The 22,343-nt window shown below is 31.1% G+C and overlaps 3 protein-coding genes across 3 annotated transcripts in view; 2 read left to right on the top strand and 1 right to left on the bottom strand.

Annotated features, from left to right (window-relative positions):
• Positions 1-22,343, top strand: part of LOC125807518 (histone H2B.1) — a 44,946-nt gene that overhangs the window by 10,091 nt on the left and 12,512 nt on the right. The window lies entirely within an intron of this gene.
• On the top strand, positions 14,245-17,784 carry LOC125807686 (uncharacterized). Its single transcript, XM_049487419.1, has 7 exons — positions 14,245-14,950; positions 15,335-15,456; positions 15,729-16,562; positions 16,649-16,898; positions 17,134-17,299; positions 17,409-17,511; positions 17,667-17,784. Exons 1-7 carry the CDS (start codon positions 14,255-14,257, stop codon positions 17,782-17,784), a joined length of 2,289 nt encoding a protein of 762 aa, XP_049343376.1. The 5' UTR covers positions 14,245-14,254.
• LOC125807507 (histone H2B.2-like) lies at positions 18,755-19,588 on the bottom strand. The gene has a single exon (XM_049487232.1). It carries the CDS (start codon positions 19,583-19,585, stop codon positions 18,755-18,757), a length of 831 nt encoding a protein of 276 aa, XP_049343189.1. The 5' UTR covers positions 19,586-19,588.

Raw genomic sequence — 22,343 nt, 5'->3', positions numbered from 1 at the left:
ATACATGAGTCTGAATATGTGAGATATATGTATCCACCGAATTTTAAAATCGAGATACATATTTTATTTGTTTAAATTAATTAGTTGTAACTGATTTCCATAATTAGAGGAGTATCATTACTCGGGAGATACATGCATCCATCGATTTCAAAAGTCGAGATACACGATTTGTTACTTTGAATTAAAGGGGTGTAACTTATTTCCTTAATTAAAGGATTAATTGATAAATAATTAACAACCCATTTACAGGATCCTTGCGTATCAACTTTAACAAATTTTCCTAAAATAATTAAATAATAAATCATAATAATTTTGCAATTGTAAACTTCATCTTCTTCATCAATTCCTTCCTTTATATCTTAAAGTTTCGACTATTTTGGCCTTGAGATACATGTATCTTATGTATCATCACTCGCGAGATACATGTATCCATCGATTTTACAAGTTGAGATACACGATTTATTACTTTGAATTAAAGGGGTGTAACTTATTTCCTTAATTAAAGTATTAATTGATGAATAATTAACAATCCAAACGGATTTTCAGAATCTTTGCATATTAACTCTAACAAGTTTTTCTAAAATAACGAAATCATAAACCATAGTAATTTTGTAATTGTTAACTTCATCTTCTTCATCAATTCCTTCCTTTGTAGTTTAAAGTTTCAAGCATCAGACAATTTAAGTTTGATCGAGAATTAGCGGTAGTATATTCAAATTTTTTGAAATTGAAATTTATATATTTATAAACTTCGTAAAAGTATTATAAGTCACAATAATTGATAATGCAGTATTTAAAATATCTATGAAAAATTTACAGTCAAAGATAAACTTGTTTGAATTTCGAAATTCGAAAAGTGTCATATAGATTGGTACGGAAGGAGTATTATTGTTCTTGAATGGTTTGAATATTCAAAAAATATTATGATGCAGGCAATCTATGTTCAGTCTGGAAAGTGGTTTATTATCCTTTTTAGAAAAAAAAATGCTTTTGTTTTAATTTTTAATTTAGTGGTGTTCCTTAATTTGTTATAATGTTAATTAGAATGGCTAAGGTTAATGTATATAAATGAATGGTTTTACTCTCATAAATCTTGTTTCGTTTTGTTATATTTTTTGTTAATTTTTAAATGTTTTTTCTTATATTTATTATTTTTAATTATTTCTTCATTAGTGATTCGTACACTATGCTTACATTTCTTTGTGTGCCAGATCTTCCCTTAGAAATGTTTAGTAGGACTATGCGTTATTTAATCTAAAGCAATATTTTCCTCATCACAGTTGTCAAATGGTGTAATATATGTTAGTAATTGCTTTGTTTGATGAAACTTTTCATTAGCTAATGTTGGTGATTGTTAGTAATATTTGATCATGAGGTGGTGACTGATGATGATGATAATTAGCAATAATGGCTATGAGGTGGTGATTGATGATATTTATGATTTAAGATAGTGTCAATGATGGGAGGGTAATGGTGGCTGCTTTGAGAATTGGTCCATTGGGTTTGGGTGTTAAATGAGCGTGTTGGGTTGAAATTGGAGACATTAAAATAGAAATTGAGTTGGGATTCAAAATAGAAATTGAGTTGGGATTCAAAATAGAAATTAGAGATATATATCCTTATAATATCGTTGACTAATGAGTAATTTCTGAATAAGAAACCTTAATGATAACACAACAATATACATACACTCTTATAGTATCATTGACTAATGAGTAATTTCTGAACAAGAAACCTTAATGACACCAATACAGTATATATATATATATATATATACACACACACACACTGATTTAGTATCAGTTAAGCGAAATTATCAACCTTAATGATATCAATACAATATATAATATTGATTACAATATCAGTTAAGCGAAAATTATCAGTCTTAATTATGAATAAGGGGTATGAGCTGTATTTTTGTTTGATAGAATGAGTATTTCTTAAATTACTTTGGATTGAGGTATGAACACATAATTAGTTTAAATTGGGAAAATTGTGTGAAATAACAAACTATTAATTCAAATTAAATGCTATAGCCATATTTTATTTTATTTGTAATTCGCAACAAACATCCCATTTTTTTTCCATTTGATTCGGTATACAATTAGCCATTTTATACATTTCGGTATAAAATGCGTTTGTGTTTGTATAAAGCGGGAGAAAAGTGTATATACAAATACAAATACAAATACATATATTTTCATCCTATACACTTATAATTATACAAATACAAATCTTATTATACAAATTACAATATATAAATGAAATTATACAAAATTGAACAATTTGTATAAAATTGGATGTATCTAGCGAATTATACAAATCAAAAGTTCCATAGCAAACATAAAATTTGTTATGGAGCGCAATTATGCAAACTATAACTATAACATACAAATATGATTTTTATGTTTTCTATATGTGAAAGTTGCTCTTTTAATTTTATGACCAATTTATGTAGTTCTCCCAAAAAATTTTAACGGGTTAGACAGATTTCCTATATTTGGGCTTATTTTAATACCTGGGCCTACATTTTAGCCCAATTCGGATTACCCATGGGCCTAATGACTTGCAACTAGTTCTGGTGCGCTCAAGTGTAATGAGCAGAGAACGTATTTCAATATTTCTAGAATTAGTTATTGGAAAAATCACCTCATATATCTATTTAAGGCTTAATATTACAGCCTTTAGATGTACTTTTTTTATATTACTACTTATAACAGTTTAATTACAAATATTAACAGATTAGTTTTAATTTATAATTTAATTAATTTAATTAATTAGTTATTATTTTTATAATTACATTATAATTAATAAGTAAGAGAAATAACATTAATATTAGAGAATCAATTGCCATTATCTCTTCTACCATTTTAGGGATAACATTAATATTAGAGAATCAATTGCCATTATCTCTTCCACCATTTTAGGGATAACATTAATATTAGAGAATCAATTGTCATTATCTCTTCCACCATTTTAGGGATAACATTAATATTAGAGAATCAATTGTCATTATCTCTTCCACCATTTTAGGGATTTTTTTCCAGATTTCACACAGCAACCCCCACCTTCCTCTTTTACCCACACTTAAATCCCACACCCCCACCCCCACGTTTCTCTTTTACAGATAACTAACTTTTTCTCTCTCACCATCTTCAATGTTCGTCTTCTTCATTCAAAAAGAAAATCAGTAGAATTCCCACATTTATATGATTTATGGTGGGATGAGATCTACACACGAAGAATGTTGAAATTCCTGCAAAGTGTGGTTCCTCTCAGTCGAAGGATCAAAAGGAGAAAAAAAACGAAGCAAAGAAAATGGTGAGTCCGGCAAATCAAAAGGGAAAGAAGAGGAAGGGGAAAATTGTAGAAACCCCTTTTGATTCGAATTCTGATTTTGTTAGTGAAATAAAAAAGAAAAAAAGCAACAAATGTAGAAATTGCTCAATCTTCAAAACCATCAACAAGAAGAACAACAAAAAAGAAGGAATCAGAAATTCGAATATCCAAAAAAGGAAAAAAAAGTTGTTAGGGTAAGTATTATATTTAATTTATTTTCACATTATTCAAATTAGTGATTTTTTTTGCTAAAAATATCACATTATGCTTATTGTTGTTTCGAAACTTTTGTTTGGGTGAAACTTGTACGAAATGTGAATAATATTTATATGAATCTCACTTTAATATATGATTTTGGGATATTATATGAAATGTGATATAATATTGGTATGCAAATGGTATGCATTGTGTTTTGACATTGGTATGAAATTGGTTTGATATCAGTAACCCAATTGTATGAGTTGTTAAATTGGTATGCAAATGGTATGAATTGTTAAATTACTCTGTTTTGTATGAATTATGACTAATATTGATATGCAATTGAGAATTTTTCTAATAGGAAGGTTTCTTTTTATTCAATTTCTTCATTAATGTATTTAAATTTTTAACATTGGTATGAAAATGGTATAAAATGATTTTTCTTTCAAATTTTTTTCAGTGATTGTGGTTTGTACACGTGTCTATTTGCTGAATACATCAGTAATGGAGTTTTTGATATGCGTTATGTTGATATCGATGCAAAGTACCATCGTCAAAGGTATGCCACAATCATATGGCATTATGGAAAAAACAAAAAATGATGATGGCGTGACCAGTGAGAGTGAAGTAACTGGCACTATTGCTAGCAAATTTGATGGACCCCACATAGCAAAAGAACATGCTCCGAATACCAGCAATTATCCACACCAAGACCACAGAGATCAAATTTGAGATAGTTGATTGCACCTTAGACTTTTTAGAATTACAAGTTTTTTTTTTTTACTTTTGGACGATATTTTTGTGTTTGTTACAGCTTTAAGTATTTGATATATATAATGTCCACTGCTTTATTTCAAAAAGATACCAATTACATATGAATTACAGATTGACTATTGTAATCGCAGGATACTAGTTATATACAGACTGCATTCTAAATGGATACACCATTCTAAAGATAAATTACACATTGACTATAATAATTATCGGGATAACAGTTATATACAAAATGCATACAAATTGGATTCAACATTTAGAGTTTATGATTTTACAATGTCTTATTAACTAGAAAGAAATCATACTACTAATTTAGAGTTCATGAACTAACTCTGACTTATAATTGGTATCCAAAATGTACACCTTTGGCATCCAAATACATATTCTAACACAAAAAATAAAAAAATAAAAAAATAAAAAATAAATGAAGTTGGTATCCAACATGTATAAATACCTTGTATAAACGATTATGCCAATGTAAAATAGTGATAATTGTATTTTGTAACAACCTCAATTACATTTTTGTTTTACATTTTTTTCATCCTGGACAATTTACAACCTAATTGTAAATTATACTGTCTTAACAAGCGTGGATTAAGTATTTTTAAAGATGTATGAAGTTGTATACAATCTGTATAAATACTGGAATAAACGAATTTTATAATTTAAAACAGAGATCATTAAATGTTGCACCAACATCAATTACATCTGCTTTTATTTTGTTTTTTTGAAAATGGATAAAATAAGACTTTTTGATTAATTTTAACAGATTAGAGTGAATTAAGGAAAACAAATATTCCTAATTAGTTTGAATCTCCTAAATTTATGCTAAGTAAAAATTATCATCAATCAATTCAAATTTAATTAATACATCTATTTTCCATTTTTTCAGTTTTTTTCTTTATTTTTTCTAATTCCGTTTTTTTTTAAATTTTCGTTTATCTTTTCTTTTTTTTTAAAAGTTTTTTCCAATTAATAAAAATATTTCTTTTTTTTTGTAAATTTGTTACAACCTGAAATTTTTAATGTTATAGCTTGAAAGTCTAAATCTACTGCTATAGCTTGAAAATAATAGTATAATATATGTCATATATGAAATTTACACTTAGTTATTCTTACTCTTTAGAAATCTGAATTAATTCTTAATTTCGTCTAAAAAGCTTTAGTTGTTATTTAAGCAAGTAAAACAATTTAATTCTATAACAATTGAACTTTCTATATAATTTTTTTTTTGTACGTTAGATTATTAATTTGTTCTGTTTCATTGATTTTGTTCACATTTTGATTAACTTAAACAATTTCCTAAGTAAAACGTCACTGATAATTCTTTCTTAGCTTTACAAACCTTAGAGTCCATTAATAAGTCCCCTTTCTACTAAATCCACCCTTTATATAGAGGAATTTATTATGTTTAAAATCAACCTTGCGTTATTTTTTTGCTTATTTATTTTTCTCAAAGAATGTGACTTGGGATACAGAGTATACTGAAAGTGAACTATCAAGTTTCATATACTCCCCGTTCTTTTTTACTTGTCAAATATTTCTTAATTTGATTTGTACGTTTACGTTTTATTTTTGACAAATTAAGAAAGTATAATATCACCCCCCCCCCCACAACCCCCCACTCATTATATCCTCAATTTATTAATGTCTTTAAAAGATGTAGTAAGTAAATATGTCATGAATTCCATAAATTAATAGAGATAAAATATTAAATTCACCATACTAATAATTATTTTTTAATAAATACGTCAAGTTAAAATTCGACAAGTAAATTTGGAACATATTTTTTCACTAAAAGAAAAACCTTTGAGTTTTTGGCATGCATGGCGATTGGGGGAACATGAAAATGAAGTTTAATGCAATTAATTTACCAAAAAACCCTTCAATGTTTTGCCTTTTACGTTATGTGGGAGAACCTTTGATTTGATGGAAATAACGTGGCCATTATTGAAATACAAGCCAAAAATCAGCACGATGTGGACATAACATACATAAAAAACACAGAAGAAAAAGGGAAAGCTCCAAGAGAATTTAGTATAACTAAATAAGAAGATTCATGCACCGAACTCTCGAGGTCGAGGGGATAGTGTACGAAGAGGTGGAACTAAAATTTGAAGATAAAGGGAGCACCATTAAAGGCAAATGCAAATTGGTCGAAGGCTTGAAGCAATGTCATGCAGTATCAATATCTCTCTGAAAATTTTATAAATCGAATGAAACTTGCACGCCTGGACTGGTATTTCAGACATCACATTGCATACGTTAGGTTGTCTGTTCAAAACTTGTTCTCTATAAATTTTGTGTTATTTTTTTAATTCTCAGCTCAAAACGAAAAATGATATAGCCCAAACTCAAACTCAAGTCGCTCCCATGAGCTCAAGGGTCCGTCCCACTGAACAAATAACTCATTTAATAGATATATTCAAGGGGTCTTTTAAATATATGAATATACACATCTATATACAATTTTTTTTAAAAAAATTAACAAATGCACGTACACCCTTCTGAGCCTAATATTACACACTTTAGCCCAATTAGGATATCTAGAGGGCCTAGTCATGACTTCAAACTAGTTTTCTCTACCTTAGTTAAGTTAGTTAGCTTTGCAATTGCAATTGCATTGATGAGAAATTATTAGACTAACAAGTGGTATATCATATATATCTATCACATTGGTCTGGCAGTATTCTCATATGTCCATACCAATATAATGTACTTTTAATAAAAAAAGTTCTTCACATGCTAGAGATTCAAGACCTACAATAAAGCAAATTAAAGTTTAATGTGAGTGTCATCGAGAGGAATTAAAGAAAATGTCATTCAAATCTCCCTGGCGCACCCTAGCAGGACCATTTTGGTCCTTTTTTGTACTTGCAAAATGTCTAGATAGATATTTTTAAGTTTTAGATATTTAAGGGAGATATTATATTATTAGAAGAGGATAAAGACAAGAAAAATTTAAGATTTTTAAAAGTAATTTTAAGTTAATATATAATAATAATTGAGTACACAATTAACTATCTGAAATCAATCTCATACCGTCTATCCAATACGATTTTTTTTTTCGTTGCTATTTTTCATCGTTATACAATCAAATCTCATTGTTACTAGGTCATTGTTTTTTTTCTTTGACTATTATAGTGAAATATGTTTTAGAGAAACTATAGTATAACATAACATGAAAAATCAATTTCACAAAACACATGATTATAGAAAGGTCTGACTTTATTATCTACGAGACTTCCTAAAAGCAATCTCTTTTGTCCAGATATCCTTAGCTTGATAGTGTATCCCATGTATATTCAACCATTTTCTCGTCATTAGTGTAGTGTCATTTGTCTAAAGAGAATAAACGTATAATATCTTTCTCATAACAAAATGAAAACAAACAAAAAAATGAACGCTTACTCCATCGACAAAGCTACTATTAATTACTTCTAAACTAAATTTTAACTTATTGCAAGTGAAGTACTATATCACGTCTAATAGATAAAGGATGGAACATATATTTCACTAAAAATAATAATAAAATAATCTTAAATTAGTTGGAGGCTTGACATGAATGGCGATTGGCGACCCTAAAGATAAACATGAAAATGAAGTTTGATGCAAATAATTTACATAAAAAGTCATTAATGTTTTGCCTTTTACGTTATGTGAAAAGATCCTTTGATGGAAATTAAAACAACATGGCCATTGTTGAAATACAAGCCAAAAAAAAGGAGAAATTTATTTGAAATATAGTAACTAAAATAAGAAGATTCATGCACCACAATGTGCTGAAATTAAAGAAGCATATATAATATAATCCAACAAACACACTTTAATTTTCTTATCCCTATGTTTTTCTGTCTGTTTTATAACAGACATCCTATAAAATAGGTATATCCTTACAAGCCCCACTCCTGCTTCCTGTCCTACGTACCAACATATGTCCTTCGATGATAACAGGGTGGGTGAATCAAAATTTTCACTAAAAAAAAATTGAACATAATTAATTTATATCTTTCAAATATACATATTTCAATACATATTAATTATTTTTAAAATTTATTCATACAATATAATTTTTCGATAAAGAAATATCAATTGACTTTATTCGGACAAGAATAATCATGTGTCAAGAATAATATATTTTGGTAACCAACCTAAGATATTGTTCAGAATGTAAGCACTCTTCGTCTTCAATCTTAAAAGTTAATGATAGCTCAAAGTTACAAAAAAAAACTTTAAAAAAGTGGTAAAAAAATTTGAGTTTCGATTACAAAATAATTAAATTAAAAAAAGGCAGCAGTGTGGACACTAACATACGGAAAGTAAAATATGTAATCAAATCTGTTGGATAAGAATAGACAGATATTTCAAAAAAGAAGAAGAAGGTAATTTTAGTGACCATTATTGAAATAAAAGTTGAGAAGTAGAATAACAGAAGTAGAGGACAAGACACATATAAAACAACGAAGAAAAAGGGAAAAAACAAGGACAACACATTGGAATTAAAATAAGAAGATTCATGAACGGGAGGGAGTTCAAAACCTTACCCGAAAAATTAAGATCTTTTGTTCACTTAAAATTTGAGTCTAAGAAAATAATACTTTAAATATCTCATACGTAATAATTAAAAAAATTTATACGTAAATATAAGATCTCATAAAATAAAAATCATGTAAAAGACTAGAAAATCATTTTTCTGCTAATCTCAACGTGTACCTATGTGTTGTTGATTAGAAGACACACTTTTCCACGGCACGTTCCGTATGTTTTTACTGTCGTACGTTCCAACAACAGACATCCGAGAAACTGGGAATGTGTATATAATCGTGATCGCTATATTTCATGTCTTGTTTAAGTTTGCAAAATTCAAATGACATTTGTCATTTTGTTATAAGATCGAAAAAACTGTTTTATTTTCTTTAAAAAATTTATTTCCGTCAAAGTGAGACACGTCAATTTTATTAATCCCTCCCAGGCCCCAGCCATCATCAAGTAGGCAGTAGCCGTAGCGGCAGCTGCCGTCAAACACGTATTTTGTCTATATATATTGTAAAGATTTTATTCATATAAAATTATAAATAATGAAATTTAATTTGCTTGATTACAAATTAATTGTGCTATTTTTATCAAATTTTCATATTACATTGTGAATCAAATGTTTCAATGGTTTAAACTCGAGGTCCAGTTTCTGGTTCAAGAGACTAAATATATTATAATAAAAAAAAATCAAAAGAAAAAAATTATATATTAATTAGTTAGGTGTTATATAGATAATTCCTCCAGTTTTTTTTTTTCCATTGCAAGAATCATAAATTGCGTTCATCTTCAACCTCCAAATATACAAAGGAATAAGAAAGATAAGGTCTAGTAAATACAATAACAATAATATATTCAGTATAATTTTATAAGTAGAGTTTGAAAAGGATTGAGTGTACATAAATTTTACTCCTACTTTGATAGGTAGAAAAGTTACATTGTTTGATTCCGATAAACCCTTGGCTCAAAAATAAATAAATAGCAGAAATAAAGAGATCATGTTGAGATACTATAGAGAACATATCAAAACATGTTGAAAACGAAACAATAATCGAAATTCAAGAAATAACGGGTAATTATAACATATATAAAAAATGAACTGCATGAGTAATATTATGACTACTTGCTCGTTTGAAAAGATAAGCGAGACAATGCTCTATTACCTACTAACCTCTCCCACCCTTATATATTCATGTCGACCTTCACAATCCTTTTATCTAAGGTCATGTCCTTAGTAAACTGAAATTGAATCATGTTTTGTCTAATATTCATCTCTTTCCAATAATTCTTTGGCCTACCTTTACCTCTCCTGAAACCATTCATAGCCAACCACTTACACGTATATACTAAAATTGATGCATCTATTCTTCACATGTCCGAACCATCTCAAATAATCCAAAGTACTATTTTGTTAATTGATGGAGCATCGATTATTACACTACTCGGATAATCTAATTGTGTTACTCCTAGTAGTATTTTATTTTTATATAGCTAAACACATCACATAGGAGATCACCCTAATACCCTCACATCCTTTTAATAATATATATTGAGCAAGGAATGTCGAAGTAACAACTTTAAATCAACCATTTATTAATTACTATTAACTACTAATAATAAATGTTTAACTAAAAAAATTAGATGAAAGGCGTTAAGTTCTAGTACAAATTACAATTGTATATTATTGCATGAAAAGTAATTATATTATTAAGTATTTTATGATAGTAATAGACTAGTAGTATTATATTATGTATTAGGCCATTAACGAACGTTTGTTTCTAATATTTTTTAATAATTTATTTTTCGTGACAAGTCTTGTTCTCTCACCCTTTAGGCTTATAGCATTTTGAGGATCTATTATATATTAAAATAAGTAAGTTCAACTTATAAATTCATTTGAATTATTCAATAATTCTGGCTTGTAAATTATTGAATAATTTACAATAAACAATAAACAAGTACAATAAACAATAATTAATTTTAAACACAATAAATTATTATAAAATTTCAGTTTCAAATTCATAAAATTCAAATTTTTAAGTCCACATTATTATCTTAGCCTCCACATGTTGTAGTGAAGAACACAGATAATTGCATGTCTCCATTGCAAAAACCATGAGCGGCTTTGGGGGAAGTCTTCTCAAGATCCAAGAGATCTATTTGCTTTTGGAACGAATTAATAATATAAATTTGATGAATTTAATATTTAAAATTTTATTATTTAATTATAAATTTAGATTTAATCTAAATATATTGTGTAGAAAGTTATGGATTCAAGTGAACCCGAAAGGCAACATTCGTTAGTTTCGTGCTTTGTTGTGCTTTTAAAGAACAGAAACTTAGAAAGTTTTTCCAACATTGTTATATTATAGTGATTTGATGATTAATGGAAAATTCAACTATGTGTTGTACCAACTGCCAACACAATTAGTGGGGTTACTACGTAACGTGAAATCTTAAATACTTTAATATGATATGATATATGGTACAGTAATTAATAATTAATTTAAGCCACTAGTTAACCTGCATGATTTGATCCTCTTCTACTTACATGAAGAGCACCGTTAGAAAAATTAAATTTCCTATATCCATAAAAATTTAACTAATTCATGAATGTTGTTGTTCGTCAAAAAGTATTCTCGAAGCTTTAATAATTTTGGCTCGTATCATATATATGTATATCGTATGTATGTATAATGTATTTAGTCATAGACGATCATAGGAGTATCTTTTTGTATACATATTTAATTTTTAACTAAAACTTCCAACCCTTTTATCTTGATGGACAGATTCGAATATAAACATATGTATATAATCTAGAAATGGTTAGTACAATTTTTTTGTCTTTAAGACTTGGGATTTGCTTCACTATTACATTCATATTTATAAGTCATCAGAGTTTCTAGGAATGAAAAATATTATGTTGAGAGAGTGTCGTGTGAAATTAAATTTAATAGGATTTAATCCAGATATCATAAATCATAAACTATATATAGAATATGAATCCAAAACTCAGCATACATTTCAGCATAATTATTTGAAAAAAGAATGAGTTATATCTTTTCAAGTGTAATTATAGTAAAAGGATTATCATAAGATCTTTCCAGAAAAGAACAATAAGTTGATCATAAACAAAATTGCAATTATTGGTCTCAAATCTCAATTTTGGGGTTAATATATGATCATCCTGCTCTTTCAGTTATAGTTAATTAAACTATAGGTCTACAATTCAAGGCTTGTCTAGTGCTTCAAGTTTTTAAAATTTAACGTTTAACTTATCGATTGTCGATAATTTTATTATTTGCTTAATTTCTGTCAACCTAATAAAATATTGATTCGTCAAGTTTTGATCAAATTATTGGTTTATCGTATATCCGATACAATTATTAAATATCCTACCATATTGGTAATTGGTACTTTTTCTTTGGGGGTGTGTGGGCCGTGGGCCGTGGGTGTGTGTGTGGGGGGGAGGGGAGGAGGAAGGACTCATCGCATGTTAATTTGTTATTTTAAAATAGTTATCTCAAATTATTTTTTAATTCTATCTTATATCCTTGATAATAATTGATCTTAGAAACTACAAACATCTTAATAAAATAATTACTTATGGATCGTTTCGTATGAAGATAGTTTATTCTAACATTAGTATTATGTACCAATAAGTAATATTGAGACTTGTTATGCTGAAATTAGTTATTTTGAGTTATTTGTTTATAAAAATATTCTCCACCTCATTTAATAGAAAAAACATTTGAAGAACCTTTTTGTTTCTTTTGTCATTTTCATTATTTATTTTTGAGATAATTAATTCTAGCACTATTATTCTACCTCCTAACATTAATACCATTATTAGTAACCAAGCAAAGGATGAAACGAACAAGACTTACCTGAAGTGTCTAAATGAAAATTGGTGTCAGCTTTAAGTGGTCATTGATAGATTCCGCCTAAAAGTTTATCTCATAACAATTTATACTTATCCATTATATTAAACACTCTCTTAACAAAAATGTTTTTTTTTTCCAAAAGATATTGATGAGGATAAAATAATTTAAATTGTATTTTAATTAATTTTCATTTGAAAACGTAAAGAATTTGAGACGGGGTAAAAACAAACTAAGTTTTTCTCATGGCCAATTCCAAACATGGGGGCGCCACAAAAAGTCGAAACGACGCCGTGGGAAGTCGCTCCAACCCCAGCGGTTTACCGTTAAATTCAAGTCCGCTGAAGCAATGTGAAACGTGGCAGTCGTCCTCTTACTGAAAAAAAAACAATCTCTCTCTCACAATTAACTAAAAATATTGCAATCCTTTTTTCCTCTTTTGGAGTTTGTGAAATTTTGATTCGGAATGTGAAATTGAAGGAAAAATTAGTAGACTTCTTAACCTGAAGGCAAGTTTTTTTTTTTTTTTTTGGTTTCATTCAGTGTTGAATTTTCTGTTATTTTGCTAATGATTTTTGCTGCTTTCGTAGTTGGTTAATAAACCATTGTTTCATCTTGTTGAATCAAATATTGTTCTTTGTTTATTTTAAGTTTTTCTACTTTACTGGGTTTGGTAGATGGTCAATACGTGGATCATGAGTGAGAATAATTTGCCTTTTGTTTTTTAGAACTTCGATATATGTGCTTACCTTCCACGTCTACTTGTCACCTCTCGCTAGCACATGTACCATTGATCAGAGTCCCTAGTGTTTTTTTTTGTTGAAACATAAACCTGTAGAAACCTCGTGATCTTCAATCACTTCATTGACCAACTTGGGTGCAATTTACTTTTTTTTTCTTTTTGCTGAATTAATTCAACGATTAAGTATTTTAATTTTACTTTCACCGTTTAGTTCAACACTAAAAAAGAGTTCTTTGATTTTTGGTTGAGAGTTTTGGTCCATTCTTTTGTTTATGTGGTAATTAAGATTAACATTGTTTGATTCGATGCGTGTTGATATATTTACGTTGGATCCTAATGCATAATGGACAAAGCAATAGCACAAGTGGCTTTTTCCTTTTAATCTCCTTATTACGAGTTTTGTAGATTTTGTTGCATTAAGACTTTATATATGTATCTGTTGACTATAGTTGCACTGCTATAGTATCAGTTCCTGAGAAGCTGTCTGGTTGGTCCTTGAGATACCAATATGTTTAAGAATTTAAACGATCAAATGTGGTTAAAGATTGGCTCTTGGCATATATAATATGGAATCTTCACACAAATAGCCGGACAGTTTTATTGTTTACTTTTTATAGCCGGTATACATAGCTTATATACAATTATCCACATATTATACCTCTGCTGGCTATTCTTAGTTTAATCAGTTTATCCATTTGGCTATTTCCTTATAGATTGGCAGTCTCCGGTATCAAGGTGGCAGAGTGAACAAGATAGGGTGAGCATCTGGGCATCCACTTCCTTGCAAATGTGGCGAAATCTTGAGGGTGAGCATGGGGTGAATAATTCCCGTGCTCGTTGTGGAGAAAGGAAAATACAACAGAGGACTGACATTGAAAACTCAAACAGTACAGGCCCCTTTTTATTGTATGATCAGGGAATTGTTATGGGAAATGCTAGCTTTGAAGGTGCCAATGAGGCTTGTAATGGACGTGTGGCGTCTCAAAGCCAGACTGTGTTGGAAACTGAATCGGAGGATAACCGTAGTATTCTCTCAGATCAATCTAGTGATCTTGGGGAAATTGAACGTGAGAGGGTGAGGCAGGTTTTTCAGGACTGGATGAGCACTGGTGTGAAGGACCATTCTCAATCATTGAGTGTCTCACATAAGAACAACTGCTTGGGGGCACCATGGTTAGGGGAAAATGAACGAGAAAGGGTGAGAATCATAAGAGAGTGGGTGAAAATCAACATTCAGCAAAGTGGCGCGGGTTCTCCAAGAGATGAAGGCGCTGCTGATACCGGTTCTCAATTCGAACAAGTGCGTGATGGATCTTTGGTCAATCATTCTGAAAATGGAGAGAGAAAATCCGTGCGTATGTATTGCGGCAGAAAAGCCCTTCTTGATTTGCTGATGAAGTTTCAAATGGAAAGGCAAAGAGAAATTCAGGGCTTATTGGAAAGTAAACCTGTATCAAACTTCACATACCGCAATCGGATTCAGGTAAGACTTGAGTAGAGAATGCTTTTCATGAATGTGCATTTTTAATCTTTTAGTCTATTCTTGTTATATTATTATGTCTGCAGATTTTCTGTTGGATTCATAAAGAGAAAGTTATTGAGTGGATTATAATATAAACATGTAGAATATTAATTTAGTAGTCGGTGAGCTTGGTTCGTGAAAATTTAATTAATTAAGGATTATAATATAAACATACAGGATACTATTAATTAATTGAGTGGAGTGAATATGAATAACAAGAACATCTGATTGGATTGGATATGATTTGATGTGTGATAGTTTGCATTATGTTGATTGATCTACTTTTCATTGAAATTTGTTTGCAACATATGGCTTTTCCTGATAGTGTTTCAAACCTTCTCATAGTCATTGCTCAAGGGTAGATTTCTGCGGAACGAGAGATTGATGACCAGTGATGAAAGAACTACATCAGACGCTGCAAGTGAATTGGGCATACTGAGACAAAGTCATACTGTATCTTATTTAAGGTAGAGCAAAGTATTTTTCTTTGGAATGTTAGCCTTTTTGATAAACCCATGCATGGATTACCTGCTTCAAATGCAGTAACTCACTTGATTTCTCTCTTTTGCTTTATCGAAATTAATGGCTCTCGCCTTAGTCTACCAATCTTTGTTAGAAGCTGCTTGGTTGTGCTTTTCTTTTGTTACTTTTTTAGTAATTAAGTGGACACAGAAATCTAGCAAATAAATTCTTCTGTCCAAAAGTCATAGGTTATATCTTAAAATTCTGTGTGAAACAGGAAAGAGATTTTATCCAGATTGGTCGATAATGCTCGTAATTCTACAAAAGATGTGCAGCTGAATGCCTCTTCTACAGATGACCTGAATCGTCATCATCGAAGTGAACAGTCTCAATCAAATAATGAACAAGAGATAATTGATGAATCCTATGATCAATCTGAACTCGATAGTGAAGAGAGGGAAACTGATGGATCTCATGTAGTCGGGAACTCAGAAAGCATTACATCTGAGGAAGTAAACCAGCAAAATTCGGTTGATCAAATAGCTGAACATTCAAATCAAATAGCAGCTGTTGAAAGTGGTTCTCGAGGGCATGTACGAGAAGACCATGAACCCTTTCATGATAATGATGCACCAAGAAGTGAGGCAAGTGATACTCATGAAGTATATGATCATTCTCATGGCTTGATAAGTAGTACTTTTGAGGACTATGTGTGGCAAGTTTTATCATCTCAGGCAGAGGATCCACAGGACGTTGTCACGGATCATGAGGAAGGAAACTTGCGACAATCAGAAGCGCCATATGAACTAGTTATCGAACATGGCGAAAGTAAGCAAATGTCTTCTTCTGAACACAATGAAACGACAAACAATACTACAGAAGACATGAGCGGAAGTTGGCAGGAAGATTCTGCAAACCATTGGTATCCAGACAGTTCGGAAAATGATACTGAAGAACAAATTTATGAGCAAGAACATGAGCACTGGCAGAGTAATGATTGGCTGGATATGCCTTCTAGTCAGAATGCTGGATCCATGGGAAGGGTTGATTCATTTTACATGCCTGATGATGATAGTGTTTACAATATTGAACTTCGAGAACTTCTTAGCAGGTAAAGGACTCTTGTTACCGCTGGATTATTCATTTTCTACGAAAAATTGATGCTTAAGCTATTTAACTGGTTCCTTAATGCTGTAGGAGGCGTGTCTCTAATCTGCTTCAAAGTGGTTTCCGTGAGAGTCTTGACCAGTTAATACAATCTTACGTTGAAAGGCAAGGTCACGCTTCTGAATGGTATATGGATGGAACATCATCATCCCCTGATGATACGGACCACGAGCTGCTTCAAGAATATGACAATCAAGATGGGCCTCAGATAAATAGTGAATCTAATCCCTTTGCCATGACTTCACTACATGTGGAACCTTCTCTGCAATTGATAGGAACAGTAAGCTCACCTTTATATTCCTTGACAATTCTACTTGAATTTAATTAGAGAAGTTGATTTATGTAGCTTTCTCCGTCCCAATTTAAGTGTCTTACTTTCTTTTTTAGTCTGTTTCAAAAAAGAGTGCCTCTTCCTACATTTACTAAGTTTTCCAATTCCAACACCTGAACACCATACATGGCAAGTTTAAGACCACAAGATTTAAAGGACTCCATACTCGTTTGACCTACTGCAGGATTGGGAAATCATACATGAGTTGAGGAATGACATGGTTAGGCTTCAGCAGAGGATGAACAATATGCAGAAGATGTTCGAAAAGTGTATGGAAATGCAAGTTGAGCTCCAACGCACGGTTCATCAAAATGTTTCTGCAGCCTTAAATCGATATGCTTGTTCAACAGGTTAGATTTCACATCTAAAATTAGGTTCTTGTATCCATATTATAGTTACACTTCTCCTGAAACGGAGATGAATTTAGAACAATTCATTTTGTTTCGTTCTATTGATCAGATATTGATGCATGTGAGGACAGTGTGCAATCCAAATGGGATAATGTGAGAAAAGGGATTTGTTGCTTGTGTTCTAATAGCAGCATAGATGCCTTACTGTATAGGTAAACTATATATATATGAACATCCTTGTCCATTCATTTCTCGAGATTCTATTTTTGAGCAGTCTTAGAGACTCCTCTTCCTTCCTTTTTTCTGGTTTTTTTTGGATGTTTGAATTCGTAAGCTCAAGGGAATTATTCATTCGAAATTGATGCAGGTGTGGACACATGTGCACATGTTTAAAATGTGCAGAAAAGTTGATCCAGCGGAACGGAAAATGTCCAATGTGCCGGGCACCAGTAATTGAGGCGATCCGAGCTTTTTCTATACTGTAATGTTGATGCAGGGGGGGTATGTGCACATGCTCAAATTTCCAGTAAAATTGGTCCGGTGACGAGAAAAACGTCCAAAATTACCCGCGGGTAACGTCAAATAATAAGTGATCCGAGCTTTTTCTGTACATAACTGGTAGAAAACTAAACAATACCTGTGAAGCAGAGTGCATCCGTTGCTGCTTTAGCTTGTCTGGGTAAGTCGTCTTTCCTCTGTGACAATCCTTTTTGTGTTTTTTATGATTAATTTGTCTTTCATATTTTCATTAACATTGAACTTAATTTGCAGATATCATGTTTGTAAAACCAATATTATAGGTGAAATCTTTTTGACCAAAATTTTCATCTATATCCACTACGTTCCCTTGATGTAGTGCATATATTCAGTGTGCTGTGGATAGACTTATTGAAGCTTTGTACAAAGAAGGAGATCATATAGAAGTGCAGGTCATTTTATCAACGACGTTTCTAACCATGCGTCAGCTGTACATCAGAGATTTCTCGATTATAAAAAATGATTTCCCTTCTCACCATATGTAAATTATGATTTAAGTGATGGAATAGACTCATCTGTTTAGATGGATTTACTTAAAATTCCAACTTTGTACAATGTGAAATGTGTTGCAAGGTAATCTATTTTTCTTCCTCTTATAACCTTTACATGTTATTCGTCGGCAAGTATAGGAAACATTGTTTGTTAATTATTAGTTCCAACGTGTTCTACTTATCATCAGTAGAATTAAGCTCTACTTGTGGTGTATGCAATTTAAATTTATTCGGGGCTTCGGAAAACCAAGGAAAGAAAAGGCTCATTTGTCGTGGAAGCGGAAGAACTGCTGAAACTATTACAAAAAAGAGCCCGATATTTGCATGCAGTGATTTTCCCAAATCAAGGACCTAGCTAGGAAAGGATAGTGTAAACCAAAATGAAATAAAAATATTCACAAGAGCTACCTAACTAACTAACTAACAATTACGGCTTCGACTTCGACGTTTCAACACTAGTCACATAGTTAGCAACAGCTTTGGTCCCTTCAGCAATTGCATGCTTCCCCAGCTCCCCAGGCAGCACCAATTTCACCGCATCCTGAATATCCACCGACGTCAACGTGGCACGTCCCACGTACTTCGTGAGGATCGCCGCTTCATTGGCGATCCTCTCGAACATATCACCCATCAAATTATTCAATATCATCATAGCCTTTGATGAAATTCCCATATCTGGATGAACTTGCTTCATCACTCTAAACACATACCTTCTATACCCTTCACTGGGTCCCACTCCCCCACCCACTTTCGCCCTCTTCTTTTTCCTCTCACCTCCTCCTTTTGCTTTCTGGGCCGGGTCGGGTTTCCTCTTCTGGGCCTTCTTTTGATCCGCTTCCATTTTCGGAGGCGTAGGCATCTCTTCTGGTTGAGTTTCATCTTCATCTACTCGTTGGGCCGGGTCGGGTTTCCTCTTCTGGGCCTTCTTTCGAACCGCTTCCTTTTTCGGAGGTGATGGCATCTCTTCTGGCTCATCAGCTGGTTGCGTTTCATCTTCATCTACTTGTTGGGCCGAGTCGGGTTTTCTTTGTTGGGCCTTTTTTCCTTCGGATTTGTCTTGAACATTAATGGTTCTTTTAGGCATAGGTTCTTCATAAGGAGGTGGAGTAAGTATTTCGAATGATTGATTTTCTTCAGTCAAAGTTTGACTTTCGGTCTCCGTTTCGCCGGAGACGACGACGGAGACGGTTTCTTCCACCACTTTCCGGGCGGTGACCACCGTGGCACGGGCCCTTCCTCCACGCTTCTTCGGCGCCATTTTCGAATTATTATTTTTTTCTCGTTTTTTCCCTCTCTTTTTTGGAGTGTGCTTTAAAAAATGTACGGTGGAGTAGTATATGAAGAGGGGAATTTTCAGCTTTTTCACTGTTGAGAGGTTTCTAAGAGAGTGACACGTGGAGTACATGTGTTGAAATAGTGGAGGTTACAAGATACGTGGGTAAAAATGAAGAGTAAAGAAGATTCCAGCTTTCTTATCAATTTTCATTGTTTCTGTTTTAAAAGCAGCTAATTTATATGTTGGAATTAACTTTGTGTGCTATAATACTTTGTTGGAATACTTTTTAAAATTAATGCAAATAGTAGTTATATACCATCTATTTGCTATTAACTTATATATATCTAATATACAGTATTGTATAATTCGCAATGTAAGAGGTTTTAGTTCCTTCATTAGCATGATTTAAGCACAATCATCTCTCAAAATCTTTTTTACATCATTTTAATTATATTTAATTATTTATGAAGGATATTTTTATAAATAAATATTTTTAAAAATATCTTATTTCATATATGTTAATTTTAATATACTTAATTAAACACTTTATAAGAAATAATATCGACATAAATAATGCAAAAATAATTACTAACAATATTACAAATATTAGTATTACTAACATATGATATTCAATATCATTTTTATTTATCAATCACACGATTCAATCTTGAAAATGACGTTCATTTGCGATAATTTGTAGTAGCGTATAGCGATGGAGCTAATTCTCACGTTGTTTATGATAGTGTCACATCCCTTTGGTCCACTGAGAAGTAGTTAGGGATTGTGACAATTAATTGGATAACCATGTGGAGTATTGTTCCTAAGGAAATAATTGAATTTTGTTGAAAGCTTTCCTCGGATGATGTAAAAAGACAACAAAATCATTAGTTTCCTGTATTTTTACACCAAGATTTAAGAATGTGGATTTTTATTGGAAAAGTTGTTGGGTATCTAATTCATTGTTTACCTAATGTTATATCTCAGACTTCATAAATTTATTTTTATAATCTTTTGATCAGTCAGCTTTTATAGTAATTTTCTTTAATAACAGATTTAAGCTTATCTAATTTATTGTTCATCACCAATGTTAGGCTCTCGTATAATAATGCACAGTTGCACACGATCAAGATATCCAATGATGGGTGAGGAAGGAGGTGTTGGAATTCCATATCGATGGATTTACATGCACTTCAACTTTTTATATGTTTTTGTACAATTCTTCACTTAATGAGTTAGCTTTTAAAGTTGAGTTTAGTTTGATTTCATTGATTCAATGAATCTATCTATGGTTACCTGGTTTAGGATAATGAACACTATCGGACCATACTACCACTAGAATATGTGCATAGTGCACACACACAAATGTATTGAGCCATAACGGTGACAGTTGACACCATTGTTAAGTATACAGAATGGACATTATTCATCCCATACAATACAATACAGTCAACAACTCTTGTCTATCTTTTCCAAATTAGTTCAGTCGCAGTTGGAGTACTATTTTCATTTTCCTTTAGTTGGTTTCTTATAATTCAATTCACTGCAATATATTCGTGAATCCAATGACTTATCTATCCAAAAAATAATAACTATAGAAAACGTTGGCTTTTCTTTTATTTTTTATTTTTTTATGTATATATAGTAAGTGTTGAATTCTTTTAGTTTTTATACGTGTATTTACTCTTTTTATATCTTCTTAATGAAAATTTTGACTCTGTCACTGAAAGATATACAGTATATACATGTATTAATTACTTAGATGTGTTGAGGGTGACTTTCATTTGTAACCATATTAATTAATAGTGATGTGCAACATCTAAGGCATACGATAAAATTGTACTAAGGAGTCATAACTCACATGGTCGATTCTATATGATTGTCTACGCTTTAAATACTCACGTTGCTTATCATATATTTGTCACATCCTTAATTGGTCCACAGAAAAGTTGTTAGGGGTTGAGTCTTGAGACATTTTGACATGTCCTTTGTTAATTTTCTAAAGAAAGATTTCCTAAATTAAATAATTTTAAGTCTCGAACAGTACTATAAATATATATATTCTCTCTTCTATGCTTTCAAATGTTATAAAAAACAAAAGAAAAATATTAATTTTACAGTACTATTGTAGGTCAGCCAAAATGAATGGGTCTACTACATATAAATATTTTGCCTCGTTGAGTCTATTTTGCTACCTGGATGATAATGAACCTATAACGGAGTATATGGACAAAACCCAAACAACACTTATTGGGCAAAATAGTACTATAGTCAATAACTCTAGTCATTTGCATTTTTGTGCGAACATATATTGTGTCGGTGTTCATACAAATTAAATTTAATTCAATTTATCATAGTTAGTTAGTTAATATGTTGGTCAATCATATTCTCAAAGACGGAAAAAGTCATTGTTAAGAATTTCAATGGAAGTGTACGTTGTTAGCTATGAACCAATATAGATAGTTCTTTCAAATTAATTTATCAATACAAATCGTTTGAAAATTATTGAAAATCATTATTTGATGATTTGATTTGTCAAAAACGGAGTAACTTAGGGTGTGTTTAATAGAAATGAAAATGTTTTCTTAAATAAATATGTATTTCAGAATGGATGTGTTGGAGAGTGGAAAGAAGAAACATAGTATAGAATTAAACTTAAATTCATTACTTTTTAAGCAATTTTTTTTTTTCATTTCTTAAAAACTTGTTTTCTAGTTCTTCAAGAAAATTAAATAATCAAACA

This window comes from Solanum verrucosum, unplaced genomic scaffold (assembly GCF_900185275.1).
Source record: "Solanum verrucosum unplaced genomic scaffold, falcon-dt-bn FXZP01000183.1, whole genome shotgun sequence".
NCBI classification, from domain to species: domain Eukaryota; kingdom Viridiplantae; phylum Streptophyta; class Magnoliopsida; order Solanales; family Solanaceae; genus Solanum; species Solanum verrucosum.
This window is presented reverse-complemented; position numbering and strand designations above follow the sequence as displayed.